The sequence below is a fragment of the Neolamprologus brichardi genome, chromosome 20, assembly GCF_056152115.1.
Source record: "Neolamprologus brichardi isolate AB-2024 chromosome 20, ASM5615211v1, whole genome shotgun sequence".
Taxonomy (NCBI): domain Eukaryota; kingdom Metazoa; phylum Chordata; class Actinopteri; order Cichliformes; family Cichlidae; genus Neolamprologus; species Neolamprologus brichardi.
This window is the reverse complement of record NC_142123.1, coordinates 5,722,133-5,749,216: the sequence shown is the minus strand read 5'-3', so window position 1 is coordinate 5,749,216 and position 27,084 is coordinate 5,722,133. Positions and strand designations below refer to the sequence as shown.

General features: G+C 41.4%; 2 protein-coding genes across 5 annotated transcripts in view; one reads left to right on the top strand and one right to left on the bottom strand.

Annotated features, from left to right (window-relative positions):
- LOC102795338 (band 4.1-like protein 1) overlaps window positions 1-19,316 on the top strand; it is a 50,714-nt gene extending 31,398 nt beyond the window's left edge. The window contains exons 4-24 of one of the 4 annotated variants that reach the window (XM_035905469.2): window positions 1,758-1,862; window positions 2,796-2,838; window positions 2,973-3,048; window positions 3,315-3,533; window positions 3,643-3,730; window positions 3,824-3,976; window positions 5,093-5,190; window positions 7,661-7,836; window positions 8,095-8,321; window positions 8,945-8,983; window positions 10,073-10,102; window positions 10,523-10,678; window positions 11,031-12,089; window positions 13,270-13,320; window positions 13,728-14,135; window positions 15,088-15,309; window positions 15,398-15,457; window positions 15,639-15,728; window positions 15,844-15,924; window positions 16,486-16,602; window positions 16,711-19,316. In XM_035905469.2, the coding sequence (XP_035761362.2) occupies window positions 1,758-1,862; window positions 2,796-2,838; window positions 2,973-3,048; window positions 3,315-3,533; window positions 3,643-3,730; window positions 3,824-3,976; window positions 5,093-5,190; window positions 7,661-7,836; window positions 8,095-8,321; window positions 8,945-8,983; window positions 10,073-10,102; window positions 10,523-10,678; window positions 11,031-12,089; window positions 13,270-13,320; window positions 13,728-14,135; window positions 15,088-15,309; window positions 15,398-15,457; window positions 15,639-15,728; window positions 15,844-15,924; window positions 16,486-16,602; window positions 16,711-16,716 (3,504 nt within the window). In that variant the 3' untranslated portion in view covers window positions 16,717-19,316. The remainder of the gene's footprint in view (window positions 1-1,757; window positions 1,863-2,795; window positions 2,839-2,972; window positions 3,049-3,314; window positions 3,534-3,642; window positions 3,731-3,823; window positions 3,977-5,092; window positions 5,191-7,660; window positions 7,837-8,094; window positions 8,322-8,944; window positions 8,984-10,072; window positions 10,103-10,522; window positions 10,679-11,030; window positions 12,090-13,269; window positions 13,321-13,727; window positions 14,136-15,087; window positions 15,310-15,397; window positions 15,458-15,638; window positions 15,729-15,843; window positions 15,925-16,485; window positions 16,603-16,710) is intronic. The other 3 variants (XM_035905470.2, XM_035905472.2, XM_035905471.2) reach the window with 3 other exon arrangements.
- Window positions 19,317-21,008: 1,692 nt separating this feature from the next.
- cntn3a.1 (contactin 3a, tandem duplicate 1) overlaps window positions 21,009-27,084 on the bottom strand; it is a 76,100-nt gene continuing 70,024 nt past the window's right edge. The window contains exons 19-23 of the mRNA XM_006785511.2: window positions 25,730-25,845; window positions 25,283-25,469; window positions 24,335-24,447; window positions 23,193-23,361; window positions 21,009-22,386 (exon numbers count right to left, since the gene is read on the bottom strand). Of these exons, the coding sequence (XP_006785574.2) occupies window positions 22,295-22,386; window positions 23,193-23,361; window positions 24,335-24,447; window positions 25,283-25,469; window positions 25,730-25,845 (677 nt within the window). The 3' untranslated portion in view covers window positions 21,009-22,294. The remainder of the gene's footprint in view (window positions 22,387-23,192; window positions 23,362-24,334; window positions 24,448-25,282; window positions 25,470-25,729; window positions 25,846-27,084) is intronic.

Genomic DNA, 27,084 nt, shown 5'->3' with positions numbered 1-27,084 from the left:
AAGGACTATTTAGCACCTCCGAGGTTTGTGTGTTTTAAATGTTTTATTTTCTGTAATTAAGGACTTTTGATTGATTGGCACTAAGTACAAGAGCGCATTTTAATGTGATGTTTTGTTTATTGTTTGTCCGTGAGCAGTTCTCACGGGTTGCCAAGACCAGAATAAACCCTGTTCTATAACTACATCGTGCGTACGTCAATCCTTGAGGGTGCTACAATCAGCATTATTCTTTCTGCTTCAGCCATGGCAGCCTTAGTGCAGCAAGATCTAAATTATTATTTATTTGACTGGTAGAGAGGCAGATTAGCTTCCAATGGTTAATTCATTCCCCTTCTTAATTTTTTAAAAGTTGGCCTGATGGCACTGCCAGTTTTTCTCACAAGAGCCGAGCTAAGGTTCATGGTGGCCTTATAGTAACCAGAGATAGAGAACGTGTGAGGGCACCGCGCTATTACTTCTGTTTCCATGGTAACAGCTGCTTGGTTGCTTTAGGAGCCAGGTTTCCCTAGGAGATGAAGCTGGTGTGTGCTTGTGCATTCGTTAGTGTGTGTATGTGTGCACATGTCCGTGCATGTGTGTGGAAAAAGCGTTTTTGCCAAGGCCGTCTGTGCAACCCGCAGAGGCCCTGATTTCAGCCCCCAAGGGCTGGATAGAAAATAGGTGTGGTCTGGTGTAACGCCACTGATGTGAAACGCTCTTCCTTCCCTTATAAAGGCATAAAGACTATGCAGGAGCTCCTCCCACTCAGCAGAGGGGAGGACAGGCAGGGAGCATCTCTCAGACCACGGTTGGGGTGGATTTTATGTCACTGATAATTCGGACTCCTTATCATCATCGTCATCATCGTTTATTTATATAGCACTTTAAAAACACACAAGGCTGACCAAAGTGACTCCTTTGTGTAATGAAACAAGGACAAAGATGTTGCATTAAATGATATCTACTTTTAACAGATTCTCAAGTGCTTATCTTTTTTAGAATCACAAATGTCTCATTACAGTTTTACAGATTGTACATTTTGCTTACACTTTCTGAATCGTAGTTTAGATATTGATTGGAGAACAAGTTGGGCTGTACAGCAAAGGATTCCTGATGCAATCATATCAGTAACATGTGCAAATGATATGGGGTCCAAAGTAACATTTATGTGTTTTACTCTGGCCTGTAGTGCCGTTTATCTGTCTATATTGTTTGCGCGTGGGTGGACCAGTTTTGGAGCTTTTGGCTGCAGAGTAACCAGGTCATGATTTCTGGAAAGAAATGCTGATACTTAGTTTTTGTGACTTTTTTTGGCCCCTTAAGCACCACAAGTTCTGTTATATTCAAGAGATGGCTGACATGTCTGTTCCCCAAATTGCTCACATTGGGGAACTCACAACACACTCGCAAAACATATATCTAATTTTGCCCTCCAGTTCAGCTGTCTCTTCAAACTCTAATCAGCAGATGCCAGCTTAGTCTTCCACATCTTTAAAAAAACAGTGTTTTTACACTTTTGTGTGTTTGTTTGTTTGTTTTTTTTACACACACACGTGTGAATGTGTGTGTGAATGGGTGCATGACTGGTTGTGTAAAGCGCTTTGGGGTCTTTAGGGACTAGTAAAGCGCTATACAAATACAGGCCATTTACCATTTTTCCTCTTCCTTTTGTCTTTTGCAGTATTTTCTGCTCATACAACTTGGGCCTGCACCTTTATGCTGTCCCACTTACTATGTGTGCTTGTGTGTGTGTGTGTGTGTGTGCGCACGCGCAACAGAAATTTGCCAAGGGCCAGACTCTGTTGGACATGGTGTGTGGCCATCTGAACCTGCTGGAGAGGGACTACTTTGGCCTGACTTTCCAGGACACAGACAACACCAAGGTCAGACACACAAACACACACACACACCCACACAGATATGCATAGATGGGCACAGCAGGACATCTTACTTGTGCGTTTATTTATTCACTTTTACAGTTTTACATGTGTAACTGAAACTCTGTAATGATCGCCAGATGCAGCTGCAGTTAAACGAAATGCAGACTTCATACACACACACATGCACGTGTACACTGGGTGTTTATTACACACTTTATTTCCTAAAGTTTGAGCTGCTGATTTTTGATAGAAAGACTAACTTTAAATAGAAAACCCCCCCATTTCTGGTTTCTCCACAGTCTTCTGCTATTGTCAAGCTATTATACTGAGCTTTAATGTCATTTAATTACATTTTTATTACCACAGTGACCATTAATTTGGGGGTTTAATTTGGGCTCTTTTGTGGATAGTTTTCAAGTGGTTTTTTTGTGGTTGCTTTTTATGGAGTATTTACTGTTTTGTTTGGGTTTTTGTCACTGACTTCAGAAGAAATGTCAGCCAGTCCTTCAGTCCATTTAACTCCTGCTTCAATGGTTTCTCCAGGTGTTATAAAGCAGTGAACCTCTGGCTGCCCTTTTAACTTTGCTTAACCACTTACAGCCTGAAAGTGGCACACATGGCCTTTAATATTTTAGAATGTGATTAGACAGTATGGCCTTTTAAAAATAGTGCAGAGGGTCTGCAGTCCACCATGAAAGCTATAGTGGCATTAAGCAGACAGAACTGAATTCAACTGGCATTTATCGGCCTTAATATTAATGCTTTCTGTGTTTATAGAAGCCTTCATCGAGTTTCATGAATACACTTGAATCCAACAAGGGAACAGAGTTATAAAAGGGAGAGCAATCAGCGAGGTCCAGTTCTTTAAAGGGCTCTTAAACAAGAATATGGAGGTGGAATTTCTCAAAGGGGATTGTCTCTTTCTTTCTTTATCAGAATTGGCTGGATCCCTCTAAAGAGATTAAGAAGCAAATCCGGGGTAAGTGCAGCAGATGCACGCATACTGTACACACAAGCACACATATGCACGCACAGTCGAACAAGTCCGCGCAAAAAACAGCAGAGGCACAGACATCCTTCACTAAACAACCTTTGCTGGGGCTTCGTCCACAGTTGGTCCCTGGAATTTCGGGTTTGCTGTCAAGTTCTACCCTCCAGACCCATCTGTGCTCATTGAAGACATTACCAGGTAGGTCTGACTGCTTCTGTTAAGCTTGCTTGTCAAATCAACCATCAACTATATCAACCACTGCACTCAAAAAATAGTGTTCTGGTCATTGTTAACTTCTCTTGAACCTTTGACCTAAATCGTTTAATAGGACTATAGTAGCCTGCTATCAAAGAATTGAGGCTGAGACTCATTACAGTACTCGATTCCTTCAGATGTTCCAGTTAGGCTGACACTTAGATCTTGAAGGGAAGTGTTACCAGCATCTCTGCCTCTGTTTTTTTTAGGTACTATTTGTGCCTGCAGCTGAGGGATGACATCCTGTCAGGTCGCCTCCCATGCTCATTTGTCACGCACGCCCTTCTGGGCTCCTACACAGTCCAGGCGGAACTGGGAGACTATGAGCCCGAGGAACATGGTCCAGACTACGTCAGCGATTTCCACTTTGCCCCCAACCAGACGCGCGAGCTGGAGGAGAGAGTGATGGAACTACACCATAACTACAGGTCATAGAAAATATGACTTCATTAGTAAACTCAATGCTCTTGTTTGCGATCTGAGGAATTAATATGAATAATAAGAAGTGAAGGATCGGTTGTGGCATTTGCACTGTAGGGGAATGAGTCCAGCAGAAGCAGAGATGAACTTTCTAGAAAATGCCAAGAAGCTCTCGATGTATGGAGTTGACCTGCACCACGCTAAGGTACAGGGATGCTCTCTTTATTGTTTCTCAGTCTTTTTATCTGTCAGTACCTCTTCTTTGGGCTCTTTGATACTCTGTGAATTTGTTTAATAGGATTCAGAGGGAATCGACATAATGCTCGGTGTCAGTGCCAACGGTCTGCTCATCTACCGTGACCGCCTCAGGATCAATCGGTTCGCCTGGCCAAAAATCCTGAAAATCTCCTATAAGAGAAGCAACTTTTACATCAAGATCCGCCCTGGAGAGGTTAATAAAAAACGTTTTGTTATCTGTTCTTTAGTATTTTGCTTGGAATAGCTGGAGTTCACAAGTACTGCATGCACAACCCCACCAGAGCAGCTCCTTGTCACTTTGCCAGAACTGAGGCGAGTGAAATAAAGAGTCATTTGGTAAAGAGCTAGCTTCACATTTCTATTTCATGGTTTCACAGTTGTTAAAATTATATCACCGCCTGTCTTGACTCGTCCAAAGCAGCGCAAATAGTCATTTCATGGTTTGATAAAAGTGTTACTTCTGAGATGTATCTTGCTGCACACCATGTGACAACTGCCGAGAGTATTTTATCAGGCATTATTTATAGACTTTAGAGATGCCGTTCTTAAAGATTTGGCTGATAGGTCATGTTTTTATTCTTGTCCTTCTCTCTTTCTCGACTTTCGAGTGTGATTAGCCAGTCGGGAGGATTTGCATTTTCATAAAGGATTTTACTTACAAGTGTAGCAGTCACGTTATGCTCGCTCTGGTTTTTCAACTCCCTAAAGTTATTATGATTTCCCTTCATTCTTTGGCCTTTAGGGTATCTGCAGTGCTTTATATCCACAGTTAAACTGACTTTGACATCTTCATAGTGAATACCAAGTCCATTCTGTGCATACGCTTTGTTCTGCAGATGTATCCTCTTAAGTCAGCTGTCACTTTAAATTTGCCTGGAGGGTCATCATTGTGGTTTAAAACCGCTTTTATTCTAATCTGTCCCCATAGTGTTTTTGTGTGGAACTAAAGTGCTTCCTTTTGTGAATGGACTCCTCCCAATGTTTAAGGACCTGTTATATTGCTAATAACCTATTGATCTGAAAGCATTTTCCTCCCTGTTCACACAACTGAATGTCTGATGGACTGAGTGCATGAACAACTAATTTATAGGTTGGTTAGAGATGGAAAATCTACCTGTCATGGTAGCAGGAGACACAAGGCGAGTAAACAGAAAACACTGATTTTTCCATTGCTGCAGAGTAAACACATTTCACCCTGCCGCCCTCCCTCCATCTTCCACTTCACTCGCTTCCCTCACTCTCTTTTTCTTCTTCACCTCCCCGCCGCCTCCTCCTTTCACCACCTCCACTCATGTCCCTCATCACTCAGTATGAACAGTTTGAGAGCACCATAGGCTTCAAGCTGCCCAACCATCGGGCCTCGAAGCGATTGTGGAAGGTCTGCATTGAGCACCACACCTTCTTCAGGTAGGCCTTAATGCTCACAGATACAAACAGCACGTTTTCTGCACTGTGCTCACTCTGACCTGCATGAACCTTGGCACAGTAGACCTAGAGTATCCCTAAAGTGTTGATTTTCTAACTATTGATTGTAACAGTTTTCTTAAAGAGTAGATGATGGTGATGATAGGTGATTAAAAAAAAGTTCTCAAAAAGGTTTGGAAAATTTCTTTGATGATTTCTGAGGTAGGAAGAAGAAAACAAGTCTTGCAGCAAATACATCAAAATGAATCATAGGAAAGTCATTTGATATAGGTCATACAGAAAGTGTGAACACTGACCTTATTTGTATTTTTAGGGGTTTATGCTGATTTTTTTTACTTTGTTAGTTCCTAGAGTCAGCAAATATATGATAGAAGAGAGAGCTTTCTTGTCTACATGGTACAGTTGTGGTCATAATTTTAAATGCACTCATGATGGGCATTAATTTCATGGTAATTTTGACCTTTTAATGAACTGTTCTTTTTTCAAGAACAGCATATATCTTAAATGAATAAAATGAAATTAAAAAAAAAAACAAGTATTTGGTTCCCAGGTTTACATTTATTTTAGATTTTCTCTAATCCAGATGGGATTAAAAGTATACATGCAGGCTCAAATATATAGATAATTGGTTAAATGTCTCAGCACTTAAACCAGATGCTTTTGGTAGCCATCAACATGGTTGTGGTCAGTGCATTGGAAAGGGGATTCCAGAGGTTTAATGTTAGCCTACTTTATCAATTCCAAAACTAGTTTGGGATCATTTTCTTGTTTTTTCCAAGTTTTGAGCTGTTGAGATTAAGTTGAAAACTTTGGAGGTAATCCTTCTTCTTCATTTTTGACATTCACTTTGTATCACATACCACTACCACTGGTGGCAAAACAGCCCCAGAGCATGATGCTACTGCCACCATGCTTAACAGCTGGTACAGTGTTCTCAGATTTGAAAGCCTCACCTTTACTCCTCCAAAGATACGTCTTGTCATTTTGGCCAGATAGTTCAATCCTTGTCTGACCAGAAAAAGAAGGCATTTGTCCATGTGGGCAGCTGCAAATTTCTGTTGAGTTTTTGTTGTCAATTTAGGAGCTGGAGCGTCTCTCTTTGTCACCACCCTCTCAGTCCATAGAGATGAAAAACTGTGGACAGTGATGGTGGCGTTGCAGTGGTTTCCAGTTCATGGCAAGCTTGAGCTTTGGTAGTTACTGAACATCCTAACCAATTTCCTCTCATCTGAGGGTGGCAGTTTGGGTCTTCTTCCAGATCTTGCATGCAAAGTGGGGGACACATCTCAATAACTTGTACGCAGGTGCAAGTGTCTAAATGGAAGATCCTGAAATCTGCAATTGTTTAGAAATGGTCCATCATGCTTCTGGAATGGCCTTCCTAAAGACCTCACCTCAAGCCTATTGATGATTTGTGCACTATGCTTAAAGGCCATGTCTGTGTCAGGAAACCAACCAATTTAAGTGAATTCTATCAACTGTGCCAAGGTCAGATATCCAGCCTGGATTATGCCGGAAACTTGTTGATGGCTACCAAAACCATCTGGTTGAGGTGCAACTTGCTGAGAAACATTTAATCAAATATTTGTGTGGATTTATGTATACTTTTGATTTTGACCCTGTTTGGATTAGATAAAATCCAAAGCAATTTCAGACTTGTGCACCTAATTCTAGGTTTTTAAAATCTGAACTATAAAATAATTGCTGGAAAATTCTATTTTTTTTACTTTCTGATTTTAAAAAACATGTATCAATTTGTATTGAGTTTCTGCATTAATTTGCATTGTTTTTTCTACAACCAGTATTTTCTTTTACAATCTATTGCTTAAATTTAGTTTGCAATTTCAGGTTTTTCAGGAAAAAAAAAGACTGATGATGTAGAGGTCTCAGAAATTCATTAAAATTCATGTAACATTGTAACTCATAATACACTTAGTGTTACAGGGTTAAAGATGTATCCAGTGCAATCATTCCATCATAGAAACAGAACACTTTAAAGAAATCACTAGAAAGTCCAAAATTACCACAACAAAAATGCCCATGATAAGTATAGGTAAACTCATCAGACAAGATATGATTAGCTTATATGAAGAGAAACTGTTATGAGAGTCAAAAGTTATGATTTAAAGACTTTAGACATGCTGTTAATGAAACACAGGTGAGCTTTGATGAAATTATGAAAACTCATGAAAACATACGAATGTTGGGAAAACGGGAAACACAACGAGGTCAGACTGGATGTCAGTCAGACAAACTGATAAAAGACTGAGAGAAGGGCAGGACTAAATAAAGCACAGAGTGCTAATTGGGTAGCATGAAACAGGTGGAGGCAGGAGATTCTTTAGTTAATTCCAGTAAATTTCCAGAGAAATCAATAAATAATGGTTCCGCAAAGCCCTATCGAATATGTGCCACATACATTCATTTTTAAGTAAACTAAACCTTCCTGCAGGTTGGTTTCCCCAGAGCCACCTCCCAAGGGCTTCCTGGTGATTGGCTCCAAGTTCCGCTACAGCGGGCGGACCCAAGCCCAGACCAGACAGGCTAGCGCTCTGATTGACAGGCCCGCTCCACAGTTCGATCGTTCTGTTAGCAAGAGGTACCTGCTGCCTCGAAGCATTGACGGAGGTAAGAACCCAGACTCTTTCACTGTCGGTGTGGACACTTGCCGTGAGGCAGTTTGTTCTCTCCACAGAGTACAAATATTTCAGCAAGAATGTTTGTTGATTTTGTGTTGCAGCCCTCAAAGTGAAAGGGGCCAGACGTTCCTTGTCAAAAACAAGGATTAACATTAGATTTAGATATCATTTTATGTGCAGCACATTCAAAAGCTTAACCTAAAAACTCCTGGTGTTTTATGGTTACCCTCCACTTGCTTTCAACCAGCCTCGGCTCTTGGTGACAGTATGGACCAGCTGTCCCAACGAAGCTCCAGTGAGCGCACACAGTTCATGTCTAGAGAAGATCTGGACCAAGAGGGCAGCCTAGACCTGGACCACGATCAGTATCATTATCAAGACCAAGATCAGGACCAGTACACAGATCAGGAAGACGATCAGAAGCCGACACTGGGTGCCAATATCTCACCACCGACCAAGACTTTGGAGCTGAAGGTACCAGATGAGAGGACAGACTTGAAATGCACAGAAATCCGACTTCATTCATGCTCTGATTTTCATAGTTCAAAGCTGTAAGAACAAATTACATGTCATTGTTAAGAAGAAGAGAGTTTCTATTTAGCCACAACCGATCAATCAGCAGTGCAAATGAAATCAACACATCTGTTAAACAGGATGCTGTAAATGTAAAAGCTACATCGCAGTTTTGAGGACACTGCAGAGAAATAAACAAAAAGCAATTAATCTGATTCATTTGGAAAGGTAAACAGCACGCTGTGCATCACAACTGAAAAATATCTTACATTAACTCATCTTCTCTTTCCTCGTTCCTTTTTTATTTAAGAATGTAATCACCTTTCCTATTTTTCTCTCCTTGGCTTAATTAACCTGAATCCTGCTCTTCCGGTTATGAGACTTCTCAGTATGCACCTTCTTTTCTCGTCATTTTTCTTAAATCATCTCCTCAAATCTAACTCGACCTCTTTGTAGTACATAAAACGTCTCTAGCCGAGCACCCTGCCTTTAACCAGTAACATTCTCTTTGTATCACCGTAAACTTAACAATCTTAGCTAACCTCTTCTTACATTTCTGTCCTGTGCCTTGTGCTTTCCTTCAGGGTGAGGAAGCAGGCTCGCCTGTAGACTCAAAGCCAGAGGTATTTTGGTATTGGACTTTGGTGTCTGTATACGTGCTTTTTTTTGGTCATTCAAGGTCATGTGCTCGTGCACTGTTTGTTAAGCACGACCTGTCTTATGCCTGTGTTGTTTGTCTGTAAAAGAAATGTTATTTCTTTTGATTTCATGGTTTCCAGGATTTCACTAGGTATAATCCGTGGAAAATGCATGACTTGATTTTCAAGAAAAGACGAGACATGTTATATATAGATTTGATCAAGCTTTTTGTTTTATTTCGTATTTTCCTGCTGGAAATAGTTGTTTCACTGGAAAGAATCATTAAACTGTAATAAGCATTTTGATGCTAAAAAGAGTAAGACGTCTATTGAAGAACTGACTTATTTTTCTCGACTTCCAGCACGGTTTCACCAGCATGCCTCTGCAACAGTGTCCCCGTATGACATTAGAGGGATTGTTTGTCACCAGCAGGATAAACAGATGGCCTTTAGGCACCGTAGACGATTCGGTGAATCAGTGTTTCCCCACTTTGCAAATCTACCGATCCACCAATTAAACTGCCCCAAAATCTACATCTTTGTTTAATTTAGAAATATATTTATTTAAAAACCATCTTTCTCTATGCTCTTATTTGTTTTGTAAAAGTCCTGTGCAGGTAGTTGTGGTGCTGTTTTCTTGACTACTGCAGGAAATATTGGCATCACATTAGTGGCTTAATGGACTCTTCGTTTGTGGTTCTGTAATGCCTTTCCATCAAATCTTTGGATCAAGAAGTATGGGAATAATCCTCCTCCAAACCCTTAAGTTCAGTCAATAAATGTCTTCATTAATTACCAGTTGGCTGACACTGAAATGGATTGTCCCTCTCTTCTTGGCAGAACATTAAGTGGCTTAACAATCACAGTCCAAAGCCTCGGTGGTGTCAACTGTTTCTGTTTGTCAGTCTGGCTGCCTGCCTTTTTTGACTCACCTGCAGCATTTTACCTCTTTGTCTCTGCACGCATCTGCTCTCTTTCCCCACCTCCACCCCCCCCAAACTCCTAACCCTTCCGCTTTGCTCGAAAAAAACCTTTCACTTCATGTCGCTTGCCCCACCTCATCTGTCGGACAAGGAACTGGTCACCCTTCGGCCTAAACAGGAGGTACAGCTTGTCATCTCTTTTTGGCATGAGACGTGTGTGACTCTCATCAGGTGTTCAGTGTTTGTTTGTTTTGTTTTTTGTATTCATAACTGTACCACTCGCAGTTTGAAAACAGGAGTCAGCATTGGAGCTCCTGAAAACAGTGATATTTTCCTACAGAGCACATAATCTTTTATGCGCTTTGTACATTTTCTGGTCATATCTAAAGCCTTTATTGGCCTCCACGTGGTACAGTTTTTACTTCATAAAGAAAACAATCCGTCATGCTACCTACCTGATCAGACAGAGCTTGGTTACGATTGTTCATTTTCCAGTTAAATCCAAATCGACTTCATTGTGCTGTGAACCAGAAATAGACTTAGAAGCTTTCTATTTATGCTGTCTTTTTTTTTTCTGTTTTTCCTTTCACTGTGTGAGTAGCAGTTCTTGGACAAACCAGAAGACGTTATACAAAAGCACCAGGCCAGCATCAACGAGCTGAAGAGGGCTTTGAGGCAACCTAACAGCAAAATGGCCCAGAGAGAGAAACGCATCTCTTCAGCTACTCCTCCTGGAGGGACTCCGGAGCGGAAACCAGTAAGAATGACATTCTTTTTCTAAGTTATGGCACATACTATCATTGTTAAAATATCTATATTACCAATTTCTAAACAGGCTGTATTGGTCCTAGGCCAACATATATATATATATCTTCACAGAGTATGCCAAAATTTGGATTCCATTAAACCAATTCACAGAAAAAAATACCTAAAAATGCTTTAAAATTTACACAGTGATACCCCCCAGTTGTTTTTCTTTGTTTTTTTTTGTGTGTGTGTGTGTTTTTTTACAATTCTTCTTTACAATAGCAATGTGGGGTAACAGTAATGAATGGAAGAGCCGTTTATCTAGTTAGGCTAATGAAACTGTCTACTCTATGTTAACATAGGCGACCACTGACGCCAAATTGATTGACAAGCAGGATGCTTATGAAGGAACACTGGACTCTTACTCTTACGTGGAAAAGAGTAAGACCTCTTCAGAGGGTAGAGACACATTTGCAGTGACATCTTGGACTGAAGCGAATATGAACAATTGCCAGACACGCCCAGACTCTGGAAGAAGTCGACATGGAACATCTCCAAAGCGGGAAACTGAGTTTATTGCAGCAGGACTAAGAGATATAAACCCAATGGCTGGTACAGTAGCAGCTAATGGGCATCATGAATCTGTTCAAATTCGGAGAGCCATTCAGGAAAATGGATATGAGTCTCCACCTGAGAAACAGGCAAGAGAACTGAAGAAGGATTTAAGACATGGCCACTTTGAGCGTCGAGAGAGGCCCAAGAACTTTGAAACTCCAGTGGCTTGGGATTCTGTCCCAAAGGGCAGTGCTTCAAGACACAGTGAGGCTTGGAAAACAAAAGACCCAAGCCCTGTGGGAGAAAAGGATTGCAACAAAACTGGGAACTCACACACAGAAGTAACAAAAATAGTTCCTCTCAAGCCGCAGAGATCAAAGAAGTCTATAAATAAAGAGAACAAAGATTTAAACCCTCAAACGCACAGCCAGCCTGACAGAGGCGTCTTTGGTGCTGCCGGGGATGTACAGATGGCAAAATCTTCCTGTGAATCAGGAAGGAGACTGGATGATAATGCTGTACCACAGTCTGCCACAGATGTTGTCAAGGAAAACACAATGGACACCAAATACCAGGGTGAATCTACAGCGTTGTATCAGCAGCAAAGTCAAACACATCAGCAGATTAGGAACGAGTTTTTCGGACAACAGGAGCTCAGGGACTCTGCAGGCCAGTGGACGAGAGGAGGCGTTGCATTGGAAGAAAATTCTCAAATCACCTCAGAGTTTAGCGCCAAATTTCCAGCAGCTCCCCCACGCACTCTCCCCCTGAAAACACAGTGGTCCCGAGACAGACTGAGCAACACGGACAACAGCCACATCCACCACAGGACGCCCAACCAAGAAACAGCCAAGAGGAAGCAAGCGGTAAACCATCTGCCCCCCTTCCCCCCCCCAACCTGTTTGTCAGTCATCGGAAAGTAAAGCATTGCATGAGCTTCAGGCGATGTGGTGCAAATTGTTTTTGCCATCTAAAAACAAACCTTCCAAAAAAAAATAAAAAATCACACACACGCATAAACTTCAGAATTCATGTGGCTGTGTATGAGAAAGCAAAAGTTCACGTTCCTTCGCATCTCCTCATTGACCGACTCAGTTCACGTCCATGGCCTAGGGGGCATTTTGCTTTCCCTTCTTCCCCTCCGCAAATCTTGACATCTGCTTGGCCATTTCAGAACGCTGCGGGCCTTTAAGCAAACTTCCCATTGCTTAAGCTTCAGGCGTCCCTTCTATCCCACCTTAACTTGTCACGTTAATACCTGGTCTCTCCTTCCAACACTCAGAGCGAAGGTGACTGCTGTTGCAAGGAGCGCAAGACCTTTTTCCACCATTTTTTTCTTTGAAACCTCTTTTTCCACATAATTTGAATCCTTTATGTAAATGGCTGAGGAGGCCATTTGAACCAAATGTTCTGCCTTGGCACCTCTGCAGCAATAGCAGAAAAATGAAAAAGACGATTAGATGTAATCACTGGCTGCAGAGCTGCCAAACCTCTTCAGGGTTCAGGCTTTCATATGCCGCATTTAAAAATATGAATACCTTTTCCCTGAAGGGGATTTTTGAAAAATCAAACCTTTCAGTGCATGGCATTACCATTGCACTTGCAGTCATTTTTAATGATGTCAGCCTGTGAAATATACCCAGTTTGCATGCTTTTGACTGCAGCTTAAAGGCTTTGGAGTTTGGGGGATTTCTCACATTGTGTGTTTATCGTGCAGGTTTAGGAAAAGCCCCAAAATTTATCAATGACTTAGACTTGCTTACAGATAAGAACTCAACAGTGCTAAAGCGACATGCTTAATAGCGGTGAAGCAAGAACACTGCAAACTCAGGATCTCAAGATATCAATTATTTCATCAGCCGTGCTGTGCAAAAAGCAGAACTTGACATCAAAGCAGTTTCAAAGAAAACTTTTCTAACTTTTATTTTTGGATATGCTTACACACATTAGCTATAGGGAGACGGTATAACTTGTGGCTGCATTTCGGTGAATTCACGCATGCTTTCATATCGTTGTTTGCTTTTTGTTTGTTTGCCTTTTCTATAGGAGACACCTCCCACCCCTGCTATCCATGAGGAGCCTCTCAGTGAAGCTTCAGTGAGTCATCCCTCGGCTCCTCTCATATTTATTATGTAGTCACACCTTGGGAAAAGAGTAAATAAACTACAATTAAATATTTGACAGATTTTATTCAAGCTGCTCTTTGAGGCGTGTTTGTTTTTGTATCCAAAGCGTGGAAATAAACGCACAAGAGCACAGCCTGTAAATTCATATTTAATCAAACGGGGAAACTGAATATTTTAAAGTGCCAGCTCGACATCATGCCTAAATCTGATATCTAATATTTTGTGCCGCTGTTAAATGTTCAATAAGCATGTTTCCATGTTTAATTCTGATCAGAGATCAGAGTAGAGAAGCTAATGTATCTGTACTTTACATGCTGCACATTGTCTAAAAGTGCAGGAAAATAAACCACATTGAATTATCATCTGTCTCCTCTATAGAGGGAACCATGGGAGAGGCGCCTGGGCTCCGTATCAGAGGATGATCAGGACCACGAGATCCTGTACTTGAAGGAAACCCACCTGGGCATTGAACGTAAATGTTCCAGCATCACAGTCAGCTCTACATCCAGCCTGGAAGCTGAAGTAGATTTCACCGTCCTCACGGACCTGTACACAGGCATGGAAGAGTTCTCCAGGGGTATGTCAGAGCTGGGAGAGAGGGATCTGTCACCTGATGGGGGTCTGCGCTTTGGCATCGACATGCTCCAGCAGCAACAGCAGCAACCCTCTGAGCCACCTCCTCCCTTAGTATCGGCTCCTCTGTCCAGAAGAACCAGCAGCAGTCCTCCAGCCAAACAAATCCAGGCTGAAGAAGTCCGACCAGAAGTCAAACGGTCCGATGTCCAGGTAGATCGAAGTTTTCAGATCAGCTGTGTAGAACCACTGAGAAGTGTCTACTTCTTTGGTTTGTTTTGTTTTCGAACTGCGCTATTTTTAGGCACCTAAAAATATGCATCTCGGCTCCTTTTTAAATTCAGACGCCAGTGCAGGAAAGAATGGGTGTTAATTTGATCTGAAAGCAAGTAGCATGAAATCATTACGCTACAGTTTTATCTCTCTGCATGTTTGTAACCGGGCACTTGAGAAATAAATAAAGCCAAGCGTGAATGCAATGGAAACAACAGGAAGAAAAGAGCTGAATTCCTCTCCTCCCCGGCACTTTTCCCATAACACCAACCACATCCACGCTCTGTGTCTTTCCCAAGTTTCCCAACAAAGTGTGATGACAAGGTAGCTGTGGGTGAATTCATGCAAGTTTATTCACAGGCTCTGGTTTGCCTGTGCAGTGGGTGGTCAGAGGGAATGTAGCAAAACAGAAAATTATGGTGTGATGATTCCCAAAGTGGTTCTCACACTTTTTTGCAGCGTATGTTGTTAAACTTGACTTCGGGTTCATGATTTGAGTTGTAAAAAAGCTGGGCGGCTAAAAGTATTCAAGCTTCTGATGCCTCTAATGCACTAAAATCCACAAATGAGCAGATGAAGTGACTGTCGTGAAATATGCAGGAAAGGGATGTGCTTTTAGTTTGAAGTTTTAAAGAAGGTAAACAAAAGAAAACCCACTTTGTTCTTTTCCTCGTTTTTTATGTTTAACTTTTTACTAAAGTAAGATATCTCTTAAGCTTCCAAACTTCAGACTCTCAGGTTGTCTTTTGCTTTCTGTTCTGATTAAATTATGTTCCTTTTCACCAACAAGGGGCTTTCAAGCTTTTTAAAAACCTCTTTTTCTGCACAGAGTCTCAGAACAACACTACGAACTATACACACTCTTAATAATATAAACATTCCTTCTCTTAAGCCTGTAGTTCCCAAAAAACCAAAGAGATCAGTCCCCGTGTCTTCATCAGTGGACCGAGATCAGTCACACAGAGAAGGCAGTCGTGTCTCTGCCGCCGCACCACTGAGCAGGGAGGGCAGCGATATCAGGCCCACGCCAGCAGTCAGAAAGACGGACATCAGGACGGAGACTCAACCCAATGGGTCAGAGGTCACCACGACCATCGTGGAGTTCACGGATCAGGTTAACTTCATATTTCCCTGCTAAAAATGTACAGAAAGGTAGACCTGTAAAATATCTGGACATAATCCAGTCAATCTGTCTGTTTCAGGATCACGGCATCACTGGACTAAGTGAAGTTTCTTACTCTACAAGACAGAGCGTTTCCCCTGTGAGTACAGACAGGGGGACCTCTCCAATTTTAACTCAATCTGCAGCACACTCCTTCTTGTTCTCCAGGGTTCAAACCTACTTACAAAGCCCAAAGACACGAATTCAGGAACACACATCTGACTGAATGTCATAAAATATGGTTCATGTGTCTTTGTAATATTTGCCTCATGCCTCCTCAGGTGCACAAAGGCAGTCTTGGCAGAGAGACATCAGGCTCTCCCATCCTCGTCTCTGAAAATGTTACCTCAGCTACCACTCATGTTACAAAGGTAGAGAAGCACAAGTAAAACTCACAAAGTGCACATTTAATTTATAATTTAGCGCCGCTCATCTCCTTTAAATGTTAAGGCTGTTAAAAGAAAAGCTGTTGTCTGTATGCTGCAGACAGTGAAAGGAGGATACTCAGAGACCAGGATCGAGAAGAGGATCATAATCACAGGAGACGATGATGTAGACCAGGAACAGGTGAGCAGAAATTGACAAATGAGCTTTGTTACCTTGGCACCCCAGTGCAGTTCAGTCTTTATATTAAAGTGGCGTGATTGGCTCGCCTGAGAACAGTGCAAGAGACTAATCAATTTGCAGAGGAGTAGCTAACTTCCTGGCTACGTTTTCATAGAGTATGCATCCCTCATTGTTCATCAGCTATAAAAGCTTTTTGGTTAAAGACGGGCCCTTCTGAGTTGCTAGACAGTTTTTAAGTGTGTTTTGTGATTTTATTACAGCAGAAAATCAACTTTTTAGCTGATTTTTATATAAGAACTCACAAAGCCAAAGGCTAAAATGTTAGATTCTTCAGTGGGCAAATACGTTTACTGACTAGATAAAATATAAAATGAGCATTTGGGTATCTAAAGACTAATTTTTAAAATGAATTGTAATTCCAGCTCCCTTTGCGAGCACAAATCAGTATCTGAACCTGTGTTCTGTTTTTGTAAGATACAGAAAAGTTCCATAAGGTACTTGGGTTGAGGGGTTTAAGCAATTCCTTTCATTCAAGACACCCACTTCACTCTTTCCTTTCAGGCTCTGGCTATTGCCATACAGGAGGCCAAGCAGCAGCATCCAGACATGCAGGTGACTAAGGCAGTTGTTGTCAGGGAAACAGAATCATCCACTGAGGACCGACACGGTGCATCAGAGGTACAGCTGGCATCTTGACGCCATGCAACAATGGATGAGATTTTTACATCCTCTAAACTCTTTTGAGCTTAAGGGATTTAACATCCACGTCTCCTTTCTTTGCTGCAGTCCTGATTTCCTGAGACGAGAGTGCCCCCCTTTGGACAAGAAGCGTCAGTGCCCGACTTGAAATTGCCGCCCACCATCCCAGTCGATTAAGGACTACTGCCTGAGACGCTCCGCCGGAGCCTCTTATACGAGTTCACACACAAACCTGAAACGGGACTCTTCAAACGATTTAATTTGTATTTGAACGTTTCATTATCGAAGTCGTCATCATGTTCAACAGAGTGATTTTTTTTTTTGCAGTCAGGCTGCACAAGTAAGAGAAAAAGAAAAAAAAAAGAAGCAACATTTATGAATTTTACATGGTTGATAACATGCCACAAGAATTCCAAACATCTGGAAAAATTTCAGACATAATTCAAGTAAATTCCCTGCAAAAAAATCTCAGGGTCTATATGTTCAAATCACTCGCTTTGGTATTTCTAAACAAAAACAGAGAACACAGGGAATTCATTGGGAAAGGGGTTTATTTAAATATGAGTGGCTTATACTCTCATCATGTGATTCCTGCTGTGTGTGCTGAAGAAAAAAAAAAGTGTTCACATTGTGTCACTGAGTAATAGAATCTAGTACATGTAGCTCCAGTACTGTTAAAGCATCCAGTCACTCGCAGGGTTTAGTGAAAACTGTTTAGTTTTCATAGCTAGTCAAATAAACAAATATCATCCCGTCGCACTGAATGATGAAGATGCACTGATTAGAGACGACTGCGGTCCTCTGGAGGCGTTTATTCGAGTATTTAGCGAGGACCAATGTTAGCTATCTAGTAATATTTGACTTCCTTTAAACATATCTCACCTCGACGTGTGGGTGGTAAGTATGCATATCTGCGTTTATGTCTTGACATTAGGAGCTGTTGATACACAGTGTACCTGTTGTATTTATTCAAACAGTGGCAATGTAGTTTCTGAGCATGCTGATGTTTCAGAATGAGCCCAGTCTCTCTCCTCTCCCGGCCTTTAGATACGCGCTCAGAACTCACCTGGATTTAAATCCTCATTGGCCGTTGTGTGTGTAGTAAGTAAGTACATAGAGTAGGCTTACATTCCTTGTTCGAGTCACAAAACGGGCTCCTGCATCAGTAAAAGTAGTGTCTGAGATAACTTTTGCATGATGATGATTTCTTTTGGATGAATGGACTGTAAATGACTTCAGTGGATATTAACTCATCATAAGGAGCGATGATTCTGTCCACGACGGGAACACCCTGAGAAATCACAAAGCTGCAGAGACTGAATTGTTAATAATCTAAAGTCTTGAAGAGAAATGATGCGTGTTGGCGAGGGTGGAAAAAAAGTGGGAAATGTCAAGTACACAGTACACTCAGTTATGACAGCACACTGGATTATTCTGTTGCAGCCCTCTTACATTCTCATCTCTTCTCAAACCGCCGGTGACGTTCAGCTGGTCCTAACCTAGCCGTTTTCTACTTATTTGCCAGTGAATGAACATAATGTGGCCCACATAATGTGAGCTTACGTTCTGCAACCAAGCTGAAATGGCATTATGCATCCGAGCTCTGCCGACGCTCTTTCGTGTAAAGTACCATGTTAGAAATAAGATACACAGTAGGAGACGCATCTTTGGACTTTTCGTTGTGTGTGATTTGGTACATGGATGTTAGAAGGATGCTGTAGAGATGTAACGTGCCAACTGAGGTAGCAGTCGAACTGTACAAACCCTGGTTTTGTATGAAATAACTTTATATGAGCAACTTTTAATTACAAAGTGTCAGAAGGTCAAATGCACACATTTTTTGGTATGACATGGTTTCCCTTTAAGTATACTGTCTTTAGCGTTAAAAACAATATATAACTTCTGTATCTTTTTCAGAACTCCTATTTTATATATAGATCAATACATGCAGCAGAAAATTCAAACAATTGATAAAAGAAATGTCAAAAGCTGCCGCTCAAGGTTTATGAGGAAATTAACAGGCTTTCAGACACTAAACTATACCGTCTATGTTCACGTGTCTAGTGTAACTCCTTTTGTGTTCCTTATTTTGGTTCCAAAGTGATGCTTAGTCATGGATGTGGGTGTCAAACTGAAAGGTGGAAAAAAGAATAATGCAACCACGCATACCTTGTACTGTATATTTGGTGCTGTTTAGTGGATCGTGAAGATGTATAGTAGTTAATGGAAATGGGCTTGATGTACACTAGGGGGCACCGGTTACCTAAAAGAAGCCAGCTTGGCTGCAACATCAAGCATACCCAGCTGAAGTCCTTCTCACCATCCTTCACTGGATCGACCAGCATGGTCTGACTTACCTCTCTCTGTCCAGAAAAGGCCCACTCACGGACATGTGACAATGACCAGACTGTAATAACCAGACTGTGAATAATCGCAGACCCTCGACTGTGGCTGAGACACCTGGTGCCGAAGTCTGATTGGATGACCTCTGGCAGACCCTTAAACCTAACCTTGTCCTTCTGTACAGAGCTCTCCTTCTTCTTCTTCTCCTCCTCCTCCTCTGCAGCTTCATCTCTTCTGCTCTGCTGCTTTCCACTGCTTAGTGCTGTATCCTTGCTGTACATTGTACTTGCATTCATTTGAAAATGAATAAAGACGAGAGAAAAAAACAAGGAGAACAAGATAAATGACAATCCCTCTGTTTGATCTGTGTCTCTAATACTGTACTAGTGCTGTAAATGATTAGAAAGACACGGTTCAGTCATGCGTTTCTTTTTCAGGCAGTGAATATTGCATATTTACCTTTTTTGCATTTAAGTTGTTTCTAAGTTTTAGTCAAGGTACCATAAATCAAATAACAGTCAGGAGAAAACAATGAGGAGACACAATTCAAATTTTAGTTTCTGCAAAAAACACCTGTATTTGGAAATCTGGGAAAGTTATCCATAAAACTGTTTCAGGAACATGCTTGCGCACACACACATATTCTCTTTGTTTTTTACTCACCCAACACACATACATATACCTTGCTTATGCCCCTTTTGCCTTCAGACCTTCACATCCATGTTGACATGATAACATGGTATAGATCTCTCGGCTGCACATTCATAATGTGAATCTCCTATTTCACATCCCGAAGGTGCTCTATTTATTTGGGAATCGGTGACTGGAGGCCGTTTGAGTACAGTGAACTCATGTATAAGAAACCAGGCTGAGATTTGATGATTTTGAGACTTGATGTTTGTCACATGGCACATGCTGGAAGCCGCCATGATTAGATGGGTACACTGTGGTCATAACAGGATGGAAATTGTCAGTAAAATTGTTCATGTGAACATACAAATGTGAAAAGAATACAAATAGAACATAGAAAATGAGTTCCTTTTTTTTGGTTTTTGTTATTTTTTAGCTACTCTTTTATTCAGCGTTGACAGATGTGGTTGCCAGCATCTCATCTAAGTTTCAGATTCCACTTGGTGGAACATAACAAGTGGAGGTTTCCGACCTAACTACAAGTTGAGGATTTTTATTATTGGAACAACACTAGAAAATAAACCTAACACTCTGATAAAGGCTTGCATTGCACAAGAACAATAGTGTTTTATTGAAGAGCGTGCCTAGGGTGTTTTGTTTATATAATTTACTGCTGAATGGATTAAGCTGTATGTGCAGTAATATAGTCAGTCAAGTTTATGTTCATCCCAATATACCTTTAAACAGAACTCCTTTTGGCAATTACCAATGCAGCATATCGTAAGGAGCAATTTTAGGAAATCCAGCATCAGTGCTCTCCTCCCTGTGTTTAAACAGCACCAAAGCACTGACCTGATGTGAGCAAGAAACTCTGAAGAAAAAGAGTCCATGAAGCTCGTGCAGTTCAGATACACCATTACAGGATGTGTTTGGTTAAGCTTAATGCTGCACAGTTTCAACCAGTTTATAGAAATCTGTATTCACAAATGAAACAATTACATTTCATTTAACTGCATGCATGAATAGATGTATGAAATTCAATCAGTCATGTGACTGTAGGTGATCCCACAGGCTGATGAATAACAGGAACTGATAGATTTTGGTGTGATGCAGAAAGTAGAACCTGTTCATCTGGACAACTTTTTTTGTTTGACCTCATAACAAATTAAAGAACAAATTAAATATCAGATTTTCTGCTTGGAAAATAGATCAAATGAAAACCTGAACTTTCACACTTTTCCAGAGCGGTGATAGAGTTGAAAATTCCATAGAGAAGCAATAAGTGGGTTAGGCTGCTTTTTTGTTTTGTTTTAATTTTATAAGGCTCTGTTAGAAATGTGAAAATTATACCCATATGGGTAGCCTGATGGAAAAACGCAGCAAACTCTCCGACATCAATAAAAGAAACAAGGAAAATGACATTATGTTTATTAAAAGCAGGTTGTTCCGTTTCAGACACCCTAAGCAAGGTACACACACTGACTGATTTCATGCCTAACAGCGGCTGACAGTAAAGTACTCCCGCTACTTTGTAATAAGCTGGAAACGTCAGTAAATATCTGCCACTTATTGTATTACAATGCTCATTATGAAGGACAGAAGACAAAGGCCTGTTATGTCCTAAAACCGCCTAAAAAACATGATCTAAATTAGAGCATGACTGAGCCAAAATACAACGCGGATAAACGAAAGGAGTATAAATAAAACCTCTTTTGAATAATAACAACGTGGGATATAACCATAGGACTTAAGGCTCAATTTGGGACCTGAGGATTTCATACATACGCGACATGTGCGACAACGCAGCTGACATTATTCGGCGTGCCTTTGTTGCACACTTTTCATAGATGAAGGAAGAAGATGAGACATCAATTAGTCAACAAAGATCTGCTGTTTACAGTGGAAGTAATACTGGGATGGACACGCAGCATTTGCTCACAATACAACAGGTATAACTGAACCTTGTAGGCTCTGTACCTTTGGTTCCACTCAGTTTCATGGCAGCTGAGGTTTTGATGTGACATAAAAGCATGAATAAAATACAGGTAAAAGTTACAAAGGTCTCGGATTCTGGTTGTCATAAAGCAATGAGACTTAGCTCCCTGCTTTTTAGCAGGGGATGACTAACAGTTGTTTTTTCCTCATTAGAACGCAGGAGGTTTTTCAAAGACAGCAGGGAAATGGCTTCAACCACTTCCTGTCTCAAATTAAGCTTAATGATACTCACTTGCTTTAGAACTCCTTCACTCTCTGTCATGTTTAAATCCCATCAACCGAGAAGAGTCCAGTGGAACATACACATCTGTTTAATAAAACCTGCGCAGCCTCTTAAGCAAAACATATACACACATTCTATTGTGGCCTCCAAGATGAAAACCATACGAGAACATCCACTGGTTAGAAAGAAGGCGAGTGAAAAAAAAAAAAAAGTCTTCAAAGAGACTGCAGTCGAGCCACGGTGTCCTTTCAGTTCCATAAAAGCAACTTATGAAAGAGCCAGTTCCTTTCAGTAACCACTTTAGAAAGGTGGAGGAAAAGAATCTTCCCCACAAAGCGATATTTGTAGAAAGAAGAGGAAAGACACAGTAGTGCAGGAAAGGGAGCAGGTGGGAATGTGGCTGTCAGCCTGTTGTTGTCTTTGACCTGCTTTTTCTCCTCTTAATAAGCAGCTGCAGAGCCTGGTTCCTGCAGACATTTGTCATAGCAGCGTTCTGGCTGTGATGATTAGGGCTGCAAGATTGACCGTGGGGAAGGCCGAGAACTCCGAGGCTGCTCCCGCGGCTATGGCGTCTGAAAAACACAATCAAATCAAAATCCAACAGGCGCTTGATCTTGCATTTAAAAAGTCTGGCGTGGTCTAGAAATGCATGAAAAAACTTTAGAAGGTCATTGAGTGCAGACTTTTACGTGATAAATTATCACAGAGCAGAACGGCTCTACATTGAAGTACAAAGAACTGATGCGAGATGCGAGTGCGCGCACTTATCAATAGATGGCACTAGTATAACATATTCCGTTACGGGGGCGACCCGAGTTTCAAAGAGCTGGACGACTGAGGCAGGCAACAGCAACACACATAGTTTGATCCAAATGGCACATCCACTCTCAAACAACCTCCTGGCCATACTTGGAGAATGCTGGAGACCATTATGTTTTTGATAGTATGTCTCCCGGTCTGCGGATAAGAGACTATTTTAGAGGTAATGTGAAAGAGGAAATGACTTATTTGAAGACTAATATTACAACAATTAATTTGGAAAAAAAAAAGCTTCCTAAAAGAGTTTCTCGGATAACAATTTATCTATTTAATGCAGCTGCAGGGTGTGTTTGTACAAGTGCCAGGCTTGCAGTATGTGCATTGTTAGACTCGCACGGCTTGATCAAAAGAAGTGCTGTCACAGTGTTTCTCTGCAGCGAAACTAGAGGACCTAAATTACTTCCACTCAGAAAAGGGTGCCGAAAAGCTAAAGTGGATATAATTCTTTCCTGAGCGTGCACAGGTATATGCAAGGGCCTTTTTCTGTATGCCTCAACCCCAGCTTCAATATATTCATTCTCACAAAAAGAGAGAACGAAATGTTTCAGGACTGTCCTACCTGCTATCTTGGGGATGGTAATCTGGCGGCTGCTGATCCCTTCACCTCCCTCACTGAAAGGTTTAATTTGGATCACATAGCCTTGGTTGACCGGCAGCGACAACTCCAAAGAGGTGTTGTTGGTCTCCACCACGTTGGGACGACTGTGTTTGTCCTGGCTGTACATCACCTGAAGGAAACAGAGTGCGAACGACGATAACAGAGTGTGGCGTGGCATGAAGGCACTCACAATGCGACATATGAGTGTTTTATTTCTCCTTCCTAGCGCGCTGACAGGAAAATCTAAGTGTGAGCTGCAGCTCGGCGAGCTGGAGTGAGCAGTATCTGAAAGTTAACAAGAACGAGACTCTTGCTTTAGATATCTGCACATGACTGTGCCGGGTCACTGGAGGAGAGGGCTCAGTAGAGATAAGGCAGAGCCGCCGGAAATCTTCAGTCCTGACTTTTCAGCTGCGGTTTGGATGCATCTGCCCATTTTAACACACGCTAAGCTCTCCACTTTCACTTGACTTGTAACGGGAATAATGCGACTAAGACCAAGTCTTCACACTTTTCGCCTGTTTAGCGTAGGAGGCTGCAAATTCGTGCTCCTTTTTATTTACATTTACAAGCCAAGTGACACTTGGAAAGACAGATGAAGATAAAAACCCCGAAGCAGTTATTATAATATCTATTGTGCACTTGATGCTGCAGTGGCAAGTTAAATATCACAATACGGGAAGATGAACGCCAATCAGATTTTACTTCGTACATGCTTTTCCTGAGATGACTCGCTCAGAACAGTTGTACAGTTTAAACTATGTGGCTAAAAATAATGGGTGCTGTGGGTGTTCGGGTTATCACAGGACTGCTGGTTTAAGGCGAGGAGGCAATTTGTGTAGGACTTCCGAGGTTAAACTGAAATGCTGCAGAATATTACACCAATGCAGGGGATAAAATGAGGCTCCCATTTATTAATAACGCTCTGAGAAGTTCATCAGCACAACCAGTGTGTTCATAAATAACAGAGTGCTCTTATGGAGCAAATGGACCAAGTAACAGTCGATCATTCTCTGCTATGTTACTATCTATAAAACCCTTTACTTGTCAGCTTTGAATTGATTCTTGTTGAGGCAGTCTACCGTGGAAGTGTAAAACTTTACCTTATATCCTGTGACTTCTGACTCATTCTCCAGGGCGTGCACTTGGTCCCATTTCAGGATGACCTTGGAGTTGGAAGTGTTCCACATAATTTTAACTGGGGCTTGACTGGGCGCTGAGTGAGGACACAGGGAGCAGGGGAAGGGGAAGAGGGAGAAGAAAAAAAGATGCTGTCAAGTCGATAAACAGTCACGAACCAACTCAGCATGAAGGAGATTTCTCATTATCAGTTTATCATCCCACTGTTAGGAGTGAGCAGTGAGAACAATCCTATTTTTTTAAGTTAATGGGAAAGTAACAAAAAGCCATGAAAGATTTATATCATGTTATAACGAGAATACGGCGATTTATATTATTTGCGCATGTGAGCATAAAATTAAAGACATATGTCTGACAATTAACGCTTTAAACCATTATCCACAACTTCAGATTTTCTTGCTTCTTTCTCAAACGTTTGCATTCACATGACATGAGATGCACTGCTGCAAACGGCAAACAGGGACTCAAGTATAGATGTCGTAACATAATAACATAAATAACACGGTGTGGCAGAAACTTACGCCGACACCTGCTTTGACGTCTGTTACTTTCATGCTCTTTGCATCAGTGAGATGCCAGGACACGAAGCAGCGTATCCATGTGCGCGAGAAGAAAACTGTAAAACCCACCAAAAATATTTAGATGTTTGGAACAATGTTTTTTTTTTATGTGAGAGAAAAGCCTTTAACGCATTTCAAGTCTCGACAACATAAAACACAATAAAACACCGACACAAATGAAAGCGCCACATTGTTTTGCAGTGAATGGTTCCTTCTTCAGTTACTGGTGAAATCCAATACACTGAATGGACCATGCAGCTACAGCCAAAAGAAAAGGAAGAAGAAAACAAAAACAAGAAAAACAATACACAAAAGAAGACTGTCATTCGCCTTCAGTATCTTAGTCCTTACGCGGTTTCTTGGTTGTGACATTGACTACGTTGCTCTGCGGGCCCACTCCAGCGCTGTTGTAAGCCCGCAGACACACGTAATAGGTACTGCTGCCTTCCAGATCCCTGATGAGTACTGAAGTTTTATTCCCTGCTGTCCTGATCACCGTAGCTGCCTCTTGCTTTTGCTTCTCACTCCAGTGCTGCAACTAAACACACACACATAGAATACACAGATTACGCTTGCATCTATTCTGTTACTCAATATTCTCTGTGGGCATGGAAGCCAGAGGGCCCTGATATACTGCAGTTTACTTCATAAATGAATAATATAAACACTAATGCAAAAAGGTCACAACGCTATTCTGCAAAAATCAAAAACAGATACATTGCCACTAGCTATTCGTGTTGCTGGTTCTGTCCAACATGTTTGTACGAGACCTATTGTGTGGGCTTGTGTGGGTTTGACCTCATAGCCTAGGATGCGTCTGCGATTGTTGCTCCAGGGCAGTGGCTTCCAGGTGACCTCTACCTCGGACGCTGATACGCTCCGAGCCCTGAGCCTCCCTGGAGCTCTGCTGGGCTCTGAAACACAGACACCAGGGGCACCGGGGAAAGAGAGGAAGACATGGATTTATTAAGCCTATAGACACTGTGTGGCTTAATGAATATACAGAAGCGATAAATTTACTCTGTGGTTTTAACAGACCATAATACCGACGTTAATGTAATAATATGGCAAATGCTCTCATGTAAACATCATTAGCATTTCCTCCTTTATTTATTGTCATACAGTTCAGTTCGTCTCCATTTCATTTATGTAGGTCCGGTTCCGGCCATCTGCAGTCGATTTATACTGTAAGGTAAACATCCTATAATAATAGAAAGAGAAAACCAATGATCTGATTATCCCCTATGAGCAATCACTCGGCGACGCTTGGGAGGAAGAACTCTGTTTTAGCAGAATGAGACCTCCAGCGCAACCAGGCTCAGGGAGGGGCAGCCATCTGCCACGGCCGGTTGTTGGGGTGATGGGAAGGAGAAGAGAGAAAAGAAAAGCTCAGAGGAAAGGATTTTTCTTCTTTAACTGCGTGACTGACAAACTTTGGGTGTGAAAACATAATTACATTTCAGTTATTTCTGGCTGCCTTTTATAGATAAAAGGACCTTATTCTGGTGTTTGTGTATGTGCATGGGTGTAGGTGTCAACACACCAACTAAGACTAGGGATGGCTGTTGGAGGTAATGGTCTATCAGCTGAAATGATGTTAAAGACCAGTAATGATGCTCAAATCTCAACAAAATGTGCAATTAGGCTAAAGATGCATGAAGGTAAATTACCAGCCGTCTCAGGACTCAGGATCAGGGACTGTGAGAGTGTGATTTGATCAGCTTATTAGCTTAACGTTGGAGTTCGGCCATCTCTATCATGTTTTTTTTTCTAAACAGATATTACAGATAAAGAGCAGAGCTTCCAGATACATATCGGACAGTCAAGTAGTCATGCCCTAAATCATTCCTTGCTTTATTGTATTTCTCCTCTAATGGAGCCACGATTTACTACATTAGCCCGAACCTGTATTCATAAAGGCTTGAATCTAATGAATGAGGCCATAGATTTATTAGGAAAGTGTTAACGGAGGTTGTTTTACTTTAAACTTCTTTATGCAAACAGGAAACTTGCTTCAACAGTGTTTTAGACTAGGAAGATCATGCCATCTTTTATATACAGTCTATGTTTAGGACCAGAAACCAGTGTTATGAAGTACAGTGTTTATTTAAAGCAATAACATCCTTGGAATTATATTCAAATTATATTATATT